The 11,985-nt window shown below is 45.2% G+C and overlaps 1 protein-coding gene across 1 annotated transcript; it reads right to left on the minus strand.

Moving 5' to 3' along the window:
• Nucleotides 1–1,148: 1,148 nt before the first annotated feature.
• Nucleotides 1,149–6,726, minus strand: LOC124597310 (prostaglandin reductase 1-like). The gene is made up of 2 exons (XM_047135930.1): nt 6,505–6,726; nt 1,149–1,601 (listed from the first exon to the last, which is right to left on the minus strand). Exons 1-2 carry the CDS (start codon nt 6,724–6,726, stop codon nt 1,149–1,151), a joined length of 675 nt encoding a protein of 224 aa, XP_046991886.1.
• Nucleotides 6,727–11,985: the final 5,259 nt, after the last annotated feature.

The raw sequence follows: 11,985 nt of genomic DNA on the forward strand, positions 1-11,985 counted from the left end.
TCTCATTATGTTTTTTAACTTTTCTGTAGGCTGTAAAGCAACATATTACGCTACTGCCAGCCCGCCCGCCCGCCCCCCCCCCCCCCCCCAATCGCTCTGAGGGGGCGGGAGGAATTGAAATCCAATAAACAAAAAGAAATGATTTTGAGGTGAGAAACGACGAGTGCGGGAAACCACCGAAAACCTCGAAGCAACGAATTGGAGGCCTTATTGGACCAAGATAATACCCAAACTCAACAGGAACTCGCGGAACAAGTAGTTTATCTTCGGTTTAAAGCTATGGGAAAGTTGCAGAAAGTGGGAAAACGGGTTCTGCATGAACTGAATGAAAGACAGTAAGTAAATCGAAAGACCAATCGTGAAATGCTGCAAGCCAGATACAAAAGAAAGTGATTTCTCCATAGAATAGTGACAGATGATGAAAAATGGATATCTTTTGAGAATCCTAAGCTTCGTAAATCATGGATGAATCCAACGAACCATCGACATTCGGTGCAAGACAAAATCACTTTGGAAAGAAGATAATTCTCTGTGTTTAGATGGATGAGAAGAGTGTCATCCGTTATGAGCTGCTAAAATCTGATGAATCCGTTAACACTGGTGGCTACCAACAGCAAATGATCGACTTAAATCGAGCATTACGTGAAAAACGACCGGAATTCGGATAAAGGCAAAAGAAAGTCATATTTTTCCATCATAACGTTCCGTCAACACACAGCAAAACGGGTCTGGGAAAGGATCGAGGTGTTCATTTGGGAAATATTAGGGCATGCGGTTATTCTCCGTCTGATTATCACATATTTGCAACACAGGAACATGCTCTCACGGACCAATGCTTCAGTTCGTATGAAAATGGCTTGCTGACTGGTTCGCTTCAAAAGCAGAACTGTTTTTTTTTTTTGGCGTGGCATTCATGTGTCGGAGAGGTTTGAGAACATAAACAGTAGTGGAGATAGTTTTGGATAAAATATTGTTTATCTGTTTCAAACTGAAGACGTGTGATTATTGGAACCAAATTCCGGTTTCATACTTGTGCACCTGGTATAGCGGCACATCATTCAAGTGCAGAGCGTCATTTTTTCCAAAAGACTTGCACACTTTATATGGTATTCAAATAATCTTATCCATTAAGTTATAATAAAGAATAATCACACTTTTACAACGGCTTTTCCCAAGTTTTCTCCCCTCAGCATGCCGATGAACGCTCGTGGGATGTTCTGGAAGCCGTCCGTGACGGTCTCCCGGTATTTGAGCTTTCCCTCCCTGATCCACTGCGCCATCTCCATGAAGGCCTGGTCCCAGCGACCCCACCATCGACTGACCAAGAAGCCCTCCATCCTAAGCTCCCTGCCAATCATGTGCATGTGGATGGCGGGCATCGTGGGGAGCTTTGACTCGTTGTAGCTGGAGATGAATCCACACAGGGAGATGCGACCGCCCTTCCTCATGTTGCTGATCACTACGTCGAACTGCTCCCCTCCCACGTTGTCGAAGAAGACGTCGACACCTCTAGGAGCCACCTCCTTCAAGGCCTTGTCCAAGTTTGCGGTCTTGTAGTTGATGGCGTGGTCGAAACCTAGTTCTTCCTTCAGCCACTTAACCTGTGAACATAGGAAAAGAGATTGCACTAATTACTTACTAGCTACATAGCTATTCTGAAGTACTCTGGGGTTTTAGAGGATGACTGTATGAAATTTACGAGGAACCCGGTAAAATTTCACGTATCGGTGGGCACAGCACCTCGCCAAGTTTTTAACTCACGTTGTATGCGCTCAATAAAGGAACCTTTTGTGACGCGGCGAACATCAAAACGTGTGTGCAGTTTATTCCAGGTGCTGTTGCAGGCCAACGACACCGGTTCGCTGTTACCTGGGTTGCCAATATGCGGGAGCGAACTAATTCACTGTGACAATACAAGGAGGACGATTTGTCTAGTTGAACATGTAACACATCAGCCTCAGTAGCAAGTAGAAACCAAACTTTACCCAGGTTTCATCTAAAATAATTTGGCCTTCTTCAGAAGCGAGTGACACTAAACTACTGCATGTCATTCGCTTCTGTAGACGGCCAAATTATTTGAGCTGAAACCTGAGTAAAGTGTGGTTTCTATTTGCAACTGAGGCTGACGTGTTAAATGTTCAGTTATCACAGTTGCTGACAGGGCTGCAAAATGTTAAAAATTCTTAAATTTGTCTAGTTTTTCCTACACGCATTTCCACTAGAGAAGCGCCAAGTAACTACTTCAAAGCCCGTATTACGAGTCAAGATTTGGTGAGAAGCTCTATCAACCGATATGTCATTTTCCAGAATACTTCAGAATTTCAACCTAGTAATCTTGTGAACTTATAAACAACTTCATATAAGGAAAATCAGATACATCAATGTCCTTTTTCTTTCAGAAAAGAAAGCAGCTTTAATGTATGTGTAAATATACTGTATTCGAACATTATAATGTACCGCGAAGAAAACGATTTATTGACACACAGTCAGCACCGATTCAGAAAATATCGTTCTTGTGAAATATAACTAGCTCTTTACATTCATGAAGTACTAAGTGCTATCGACAGGGGATGTCAAATTGATTCCAGAAGGCTTTCGACACCATTCCTCACAAGCGTCTTCTAACCAAACTGCATGCCTTCGGAGTATCGCCTCAGTTGTGCGACTGGATTCGTGATTTTCTGTCAGAAAGATCGCAGTTCGTAGCAATAGACGGAAAGTCATCAAGTAAAACAGAAGTAATATCCGGCGTTCCCCAAGGAAGTATTGTAGGCCCTGTGTTGTTCCTGATCTATATTAACTACATAGGAGACAATCTGAGTAGCCGTCTAAGATTGTTTAGAGATTATGCTGTCATTTACATTCTTCTAAAGTCATCAAATGATCAAAACGACTTGAAAAATGAATTAGATAAGATATCTGTATGGTGCGAAAAGTTGCAATTGACCCTGAATAAGGAGAATTGTGAAGTTATTCACATGATTACTAAAAGAAATCAGCTAAATTTCGATTACGCGGTAAGTCACACAAATCTTAAGGCTATAAATTCAACTAAATACTTAGGGATTATAATTGCAAATAACCTAAATTGGAACGATTACATAGATAATATTGTGGGTAGAGCAAATCGAAGACTACGATTCATTGGCAGAACACTTAGAAGATGCAACAGATCTATTAAAGAGATTGCTTACACCACGCTTGTCCGCCCTATTCTGGAGTATTGCTGTGCGGTGTGGGATCGGCATGAGATGGGACTGACGGATGACGTCGAAAAAGTACAAAGAAGGTCAGCTCGTTTTGTATTATTGCGAAATAGGGGAGATGGTGTCTCGGACATGATACGTGAATTGGAGTGGCAATCATTAAAACAGAGGCGGTTTTCGTTGCGACAGGATCTTCTCATGAAATTTCACTCACCAGTTTTCGCCTCCGATTTCGGAAACATTCTGTTGGCACCCACCTGCATAGGGAGAAATGATCATTACGATAAAATAAGAGAAATCAGGGCTCGCACAGAAAAATTTAAGTGCTCGTTTTTCCCGCGTGCCGTTCGAGAGTGGAACGGTAGCGAGACAGCATGAAGGTGGTTCTTGAACCCTCTGCCAGGCACTTTATTGTGAATAGCAGAGTAATCATGTAGATGTAGATGTAGAAATTCATTAGCACATTACTTTCTATCAGTCAACCGATATTTGATATGTCAGAAATAATATGCTCAAAGCAAAGGGACCTGGCGGGGAGGGGGGGGGGGGATGGTGGAGGAGGGAAGGGGGGAGGACGCGCCATTGAGGAATTATCAGAATGGAATGGAAATCAGTAGATCTGATGTACATGCACATACAAACAAATGATTACGGTTTCAGGAAAGCTCAATCATTTAGTCAAGAAAAGGAGCTTCACAAATTGAGCAAGTCAATAACACGTTGGTCTACCTCTGCTTCTAAAATTCTGTGCAACTGGCGCATTAGATAGTAAAAATCTCGAGATGGTTGTAGGTCCCTGCCCTTAACGCTCCGAATATTCTCAATTGGACAGAGATTCGGCAAATGTAGAGTTTGCCAAGCTCGAAAGACAAGTAGAAACTGTAGCCGTGCGCAGCCGGTCATTATCTTGCTGTAAGGTAAACCCAGGTTGGCTTGTCATTTACGACAGCAAAACAGAGCGTAGAATGTCGTCGACGTACTGCTGTGCTGCAAGGGTGCCGCGGATGGCCACGGAAGGGGTGCTGCTATAAAACGAAATGGTGGTCCGGACCAACACACCTGGCTGTCGACTTGTAAGGTGGGCGACAGTCATGTTACTACCGTACCTCTGTCTGGAGAGTCTCCACACACGTCTTTCCTCGTCGTCGATGCTGACATGGAAGTAGGATTCATTACTGAATACAATTCTAATCCAGTCACAGAAATTCGAAGCCTAAGACATATTTGTAGAGGTCCTGGAGGGTGATAGGAAACCAGAATGACTGTCGCCAGGTGTACCTCTAAACGAGCAGTGATGTTCTGAGACTCCACTTCTTTTCGTATCAGGGCCTCTGGTTGTCATCTGCGACACCATTACACCAAAGAAGTACACCTACAGTTTTGTACATTCTGTACTGTTGTAAGGCGATCGTCGGTTTAAATTTCAACAAGATAATGCCCTACCAGCTCAAGGCGAGAGTTTCTACTGCTTGTCTTTGAGCCTGCCAAATCCTACCTTCACCAGCAAGGTCGCTGAATCCATCCCCAATTAAAAACGTATGGAGCATTGTGGGCAGGGCCCTCCAACCAGCTCCGGATTTTGACGATAGAACTTTCCAATTGGACATAATTTGGCACGATATCGCTCAGGAGGACATCCAACAACTCTGTCAATCAGTGCCAAGCCAAATAAGTGCTGGTGTAAGGGCCAGATTTAGACCAACGAACTGTCTTGTTCCATTTTTGAAAACGTGTGCATGTTACCGTTATTTCATAGGAAACTGCTGCTAGTCTTCTACTAGTGATGAGTGTGGTGGTCAGACCTGGGCCATCAGAACCTTGAGTAAACCTGCCCTTACATTCCCCTGCAGTCCATCATCAGGCCCTGACTGTTCCACAGTTCGACCAGCCATCCAAAAAGAAACGGGCAATTAGGCTCTTGTTAAACTTTTGTCAGGTGCTGATAATGCTGACTTCATGCAATCTCTGTGTTCGTGACGCAATTCACGAACCTTATATGCATACCTGTTAGCCATATCTGAATTTCAACGTTTCTCCTTTTCTGTTACTCTATGGATTAGGAAGTTTAGCTCATCTCGTGATTGCGCAATGCGATTAAAATCTGTGGGGCCCAGTAAGTTTGAAAAGCTTTAGACGAGAATATTTGTGTGAATGGGACGGGGAGGGGACAGAGATGAGAGAAAAAACAATGAAGCCATTGACATTCGTTACTTGTGGCGAAGCTGACACAGCTTTCATTGGCATTAGGTTGTGGTCCTAGACATCTTTCTGTACCTACCGTTTCGCCTCCTTCTGCGAATCTCATCCTCAGAGACCATCAACATCTAGCCGATTAATTTTCAAATGTTAACTTTCCATCACCTGACAGTGCGAACCTGAGAGCATGAACACCTAGCCAATTAATTTTCAAACGTTAACTTGTGTAGATCGCTGCAACTTTCCACCACCCGACAGTGCGAGTTTGCTTTCCTTTGCGTTATTGCATGACATGACAACTCGGTCTTTGTTACCAATAAACAGTGGCAATTTTGGGTAGTTCATTGAGTTTATTGAGTTTATGTTTGATAACTGACTTTGTCTTCGCAGTCTCTGACGATGTTTCGTGCTTTAGGGTGTAGTGGACTGACAAAGCGGCCAGTCCACAGTGACGGGTAGCCGAAAGAAAGGCACGCGTACACACACGCCGACTGGCGTGAATTCTGGAAAAGGATAAGTAGTGAATGGTAGCAAGAAAAGTACGTAGCTGCTATACTTAACTTTTATATAGCTCATGTGAATACAGCATTCTTGATGAGACATTTCATACGATAACTATCAAACTATGTAAGGCTAGGGGCGCCTTGCTAGGTCGTAGCCATGGACTTAGCAGAAGGCCACTCTAACTGTCTCTCGGCAAATGAGAGAAAAGGCTTCGTCCGTATAGTCGCTAGCAAAGTCGTCGTACAACTGGGGCGAGTGCTATTCCGTATCTCGAGACCTGCCTTGTGGTGGCGCTCGGTCTGCGATCACACAGTGGCGACACGCGGGTCCGACATGTACTAAATGGACCGCGGCCGATTTAAGCTACCACCTAGCAAGTGTGGTGTCTGGCGGTGACACCACATAGGGGACACCTTGGAAGATGGGCAGACGAAGGCAGTGACTGAATGAAATATCTGACAGTGAAAAGGAGTTGATATTCGTTGGACGTGAGCCATCGTGATGCAGGAGAATGAGTGGAGGAACAAGAATTAGGACAGAAGGACTGAGAAGCAGCGAAGGAATAGGTGGAGTGGATGTGCACGCATAATGTGATTACCTTTAGGTCAGAGCCCGCTATACCGATGACTTTGCAGCCCTTGATGCGGGCTATCTGCCCCACTATGGAGCCCACAGCACCTGCTGCGCCATTCACGACCATCGTCTCCCCAGGCTTGGGATGGCAGATGTCGAGCAGTCCGAAGTAGGCGGTGGCTCCCGGCATTCCCAGCACCCCCAGCGAGAGCGACAGTGGCAGGTCACCGATGTCGGGCACCAGCATTGGCGGCAAGATGTCGTCAGCCTCCGGCGTTGGGTCCACCACTGTGCGGTCGCGGCAGCCCCAGTAACCGACCACGTGACGTCCCACTGGGTAGTCCAATGATCGGCTCTCTAAGATGCGCGCTACCTGCAATATAGTGCAAACGTTAACCCATGTAGCAGTCTGTTTTATATTGGCCTTGGCAAGATTAGGGCCTTCAGGCAATCTTTTACACTTAACTAGGCATTCTGGACATTTTACGAGACATTCATTACGATGTGGCGATCCTCTTTTCAAAAAGTTCAAAAACTGTGTACAGAACATTAAACTTCACCTCATTTCAGTTGTTATGGTTTGTCTTGGGTCAACCCTAGCTACAAGCCCAAAATAAAAATAAAAGAAAAGAGATGGTGAAATGAATTTACTAGCTGAAAGGCGTCCATCACAAAAGTCATCAATTACCTTTACACGAGTTATACAGGGGTTGGAAAAGAAATTATGTTAACACTGTGAGAAATGTATGCTTGAATATATACACTACTGGCCATTCAAATTGCTACACCACGAAGATGACGTGCTACAGATGCAAAATTTAACCGACAGGAAGAAGATGCCATGATATGCAAATTATTAGCTTTTCAGAGCATTCACACAGGGTTGGATTGGATTGTTTGGGGGAAGAGACCAAACAGCGAGGTCATCGGTCTCACCAGATTGGGGAAGAACTGGGAAAGAAGTCGGCCGTGCCCTATCAAAGGAACCATCCCGGAATTTTCCTGGAGCGATTTAGGGACATCACGGAAAACCTAAATCAGGATGGCCGGACGCGGGATTGAAGCGTCGTCATCCCGAATGCGAGTCCAGTGTGCTAACCACTGCGCTACCTCGCTCGGTCACACAGGGTTGGCGCCGGTGGCGACACCTATAACGTGCTGACATAAGGAAAGTTTTCAACCGACTGCTTATACACAAAGAGCAGTTGACCGGCGTTGCCTGGTGAAACGTTGTTGTGATGCCTCGTGTAAGGAGGAGAAATACGTACCATCACGTTTCCAACTTTGATAAAGGTCGGATTGTAACCTATCGCGATTGCGGTTTATCGTATCGCGACACTGCTGCTCGCGTTGGTCGAGATCCAATGACTGTTAGCAGAATATGGAATCGGTGGGTTCAGGAGAGTAAAACGGAACGCCGTGCTGGATCCCAACGGCCTCGTATCGCTAGCAGTCGAGATGACAGGCGTCTTATCCGCATGGTTGTAACGGATCGTGCAGCCAGGTCTCGATCCCTGAGTCAGCAGATGGGGACGTTTGCAAGACAACAACCATCTGCACGAACAGTTTGACGTCGTTTGCAGCAGCATGGATTATCAGCTCGGAGACCATGGCTGTGGTTACCCTTGGCGCTGCATCACAGACAGGAGCGCCTGCGATGGTGTACTCAACGACGAACCTGGGTGCACGAATGGCAAAACGTCATTTTTTCGGATGAATCCAGGTTCTGTTTACAGCATCATGATGGTCGCATCCATGTTTGGCGACATCGCGGTGAACGCACATTAGAATCGTGTATTCATCGTCGCCATACTGGAATATCACCCGACGTGATGGTATGGGGTGCCATTGCTTAAGTGTCTCGGTCACCTCTTGTTTGCATTGATGGCACTTTGAACAGTGGACGTTACATTTCAGATGTGTTACGGCCCGGGGCTCTTCCTTTCATTCGATCCCTGCGGAACCCTACATTTCAGCAGCATAATGCACGACCACATGTTGCAAGTCCTGTATGGGCCTTTCTGGATACAGAAAATGTTCAACTGCTGCCCTGGCCAGCACATTCTCCAGATCTCTTACCAATTGAAAGCGTCTGGTCAATGTTGGCCGAGCAACTGGCTCGTCACAATACGCCAGTCACTACTCTTGATGAACTGTGGTAACGTGTTGAAGCTGCATGGGCAGCTGTACCTGTACACGCCATCCAAGCTCTGTGTGACTCAATGTCCAGGCGAATCAAGGCCGTTATTAGGGCCAGAGGTGGTTGTTCTGGGTACTGATTTCTCAGGATCTACGCACCCAAATTGCGTGAAAATATAATCACATGTCAGTTCTAGTATAATATATTTGTCCAATGAATACCCGTTTATCATCTGCATTTCTTCTTGGTGTAGAAATTTTAATGGCCAGTAGTGTATGCAGATTGCATTCTGACCTGGACGTTGCGCTGTTGTATGTGATCTCAGACAGCACCTGTGCAATGTTGTGAGTACGTTGGTAGTATCATATAGCAGAGCACTCAGTCTTTATATTATGTTTGTTCTAGACTGACGTTTCTGTATACAGGAGTTGGACAAAAAGTGGAAACACTGCAGAAGATAACCAAGCCTGCAACTTGTGTTTGAAGACGACGAGGAGGAGATTACTGTTTAATGTCCCGTCATGAGGTCATTAAAGACGGAGCAGAAACTCGGACCAGGGAAGGTTAGAGAAGGAAATCAGCTGCGCCACTTCAAGACAACCATCGCGGGATGTGCCTGAAGCGATTTAGAGACGGAAAACCTAAATGAGGGCGGCCGGACCCAGGTTTAAACCGTCGTCCTACCAAATGTGCTTCCAGTGTGCTAAGCACTGCGGCACTTCGCCCGTTTGTTGTATTTTACCATAAAAGGAACCTGTACAATGTCCTCAATACGTTTCAAATGTAAATAGTGGTAAGATTAGTGTTCCGCGCAAATGCGAATGCATTAGGTCAGAGCTGAGCGAATTCGAGCATAGAAAAATTGTTGGTGCTCGAATGGTAGGTAGTCCTGTAAAAAAGGTAGCCCAAATGTTTGGTATTTCATCAGACATCGTATAGAAGATATATAAGCCTAGGTAAGTCAAAACAAGGACGGAAGTGTGTGTTGTGTGATAGTCACAAACGGTAATAGAGGAGGATTGTGACGAAAATTATAAGAAGACGACAGCTACAGAACCGAATGTTATACTCGCAAAACCTGTCAGCACCTAAACACAAAGAAGGGAGCTCTATAAGAAGAAAACTGTATAGCGAGTTGAAAATCCAAAACCGTTCACGGTGATGCAGATGCTCATAAAAGTACAGCGTTGTATTAAAGCCGTAAAGCGTGGTCTTTGCATCAATGGAAGAAGGTCATTTTTTGCTTCCCAGGAATGAAACATTTCAGCCAAACCACGGTATTCAATGATCCCCATGGCTACTCAACAAAGTCGCATTGCTTACTAGGGTTGTACGATGTTTAGGCTGATCATGTCGATCTCATGCTACACTCTTCCCAAATGATCACGCTGTGTTCCAAGACGACGTGGCCCATTCTGACCAAGCCCATCCCGCCCAGGAATAGTTTTGTGAGCTCGAAAATGAGCTGCCGCGTCTTCCCTGGGTACCACAGTCATCAAATCTGAATATTATTGAACCATTGTGGTCTCCTATGAAGAGAAGGGTCGCTATCCACCGCCATCATCGCCACAAGATTTTGTCGCAATTTGGAGAAAGAAAGGTAATAGATTTCTCTGCGAACCGTACAGAAACTATTTTTATCCAATCCACGACGAATGAAAGTTGTTTTCAGTGTCAACGGGTTTCCTATATCGTATTAGTCGTCGTAACGTGTTGCGTTTACCATGTTGCCATATTTTTGTCGGTATCCTGTGAGCCTCAGCCGAGATGCAAAAATACTTAATGCATGGATTGCATCTACAAGCAATGCTGCAGTACTTGGCTGCAAAGCGAAAGTACACTGACACGCCAACGAAACTGATAAAGGCATGAGTATTCAAATACAGAGATATGTAAATAGGCAGAATACGGCGATGTGGTCGGCAATGCCTATATAAGACAACGAGTGTCTGGCGTAGTTGTTAGATCGGTTTCTGCTCCTACAGTAGCAGGTTATCAAGACTGAGGTTAGTTTGAACGTCGTGTTATGGTAGGCTCACGAGCGATTCGACACAGCATCTCCGAAGTGGCGATGAGGTAGGAGCTTTCCCGTATAACCATTTCACGAGTGTATCGTCAGTATCAGGAATCCGGGAAAACATCAAATCTCCGACATCGCTGCTGCCGGAGAAAAATCCTGCAACAACGGGACCAACGATAACTAAAGAGAATCGATCAACGTGACAGAACGGCGACACTTCCACAAATTGCTGTAGATTTCAGTGCTGGGCCATCAACAAGTCTCAGCGTGCGAAACATTCAGCGAAACATCATCGATATAGACTTCCGAATCCGAAGGGCAACTCGTGTACCCTTGATAACTGCACGACACAATACTTTACGCCCCTCCTCGGGCCGTCAGCACCGACATTGGAGTGTTGATGAAAGGAAACGTATTACCTCGTTGGACGAGTCTCATTTCAAATTGTATCGAGTGGATGGACACTTACGTGTATGAAGACAACCTCATGAATCCATGGACCCTGCATGTCAGCAGGGGAGTGTTGAAGCTGGTGGAGGCTCTGTAATTGTGTGGGGCGTTTGCAATTGGAGTGAGATGGGATCCCTGATACGTCTAGATACAGGTGACACATACGGAAACATCCTGTCTGATCACCTGCATCCATTCATGTCTATTGAGGACTCCGACGGACTTGGGAATTTCCAGCAGGACAGTGCGTCACCGCACACGTTCAGAATTGCTGCTGAGAGGCTCAAGAAACACTCTTATCAGTTTAAACTTTTCCGCTGACCAACTAACACACCAGAAATGAACAATATTCAGCATATCTTGGATGCCTTGGTATGTGGTGTTCTCCATCACCTCGTGCTCTTGAGGATTTATGGACAGCACTGCAAGATCACTGTGATTGTTCCCTCCAGAACTATTTCAGACGTTAGTCGAGTCCATGCTACGTCGTGTTGCGGCACTTCATCACGCTCGCGGGGGGACCTACACGATGTTAGGCAAGTGTACCAGTTTATTTGTTCTTCAGCGAATATTGGCAAAATCTTGTACACTGTGTCTTCTAATATTGTAGCTCGGTAATTACTACATGTATTTCGTTTATATTTCTTAAAGACTGATATAAATTCTGCAACTGTCCACAGTTTCGTGATTTATCATTTTCTCCAACACTTATTGTATAAATGAAGAACTGTAAGGTTCAAAAACAGTCCACCCCCGCCCCATATTCAAGTACCTCGGCGTTTATGCCGTAAGGTCTCGTTGTCTTCCGGCTTTTTGTTTCACTCAAAGCCTCGTTTAGCAAACCTTGATCAAAAATTAGTTGCGAGTTGTGAGGCCAAAATGTGACGGTCCCACCA

The sequence above is a fragment of the Schistocerca americana genome, chromosome 1 (assembly GCF_021461395.2).
Source record: "Schistocerca americana isolate TAMUIC-IGC-003095 chromosome 1, iqSchAmer2.1, whole genome shotgun sequence".
Classification (NCBI taxonomy): Eukaryota; Metazoa; Arthropoda; class Insecta; order Orthoptera; family Acrididae; genus Schistocerca; species Schistocerca americana.

What these genes read in the sequence shown, in the direction of transcription:
- LOC124597310 (XM_047135930.1), bottom strand. Translation starts at nt 6,726, where the DNA reads ATGCTGGTGCCCGACATCGGTGACCTGCCACTGTCGCTCTCGCTGGGG. An exon ending in TAGCGGGCTCTGACCTAAAG is followed by an intron (nt 1,602 to 6,504) that starts GTAATCACATTA and finishes CTATGTTCACAG; the next exon opens with GTTAAGTGGCTGAAGGAAGA.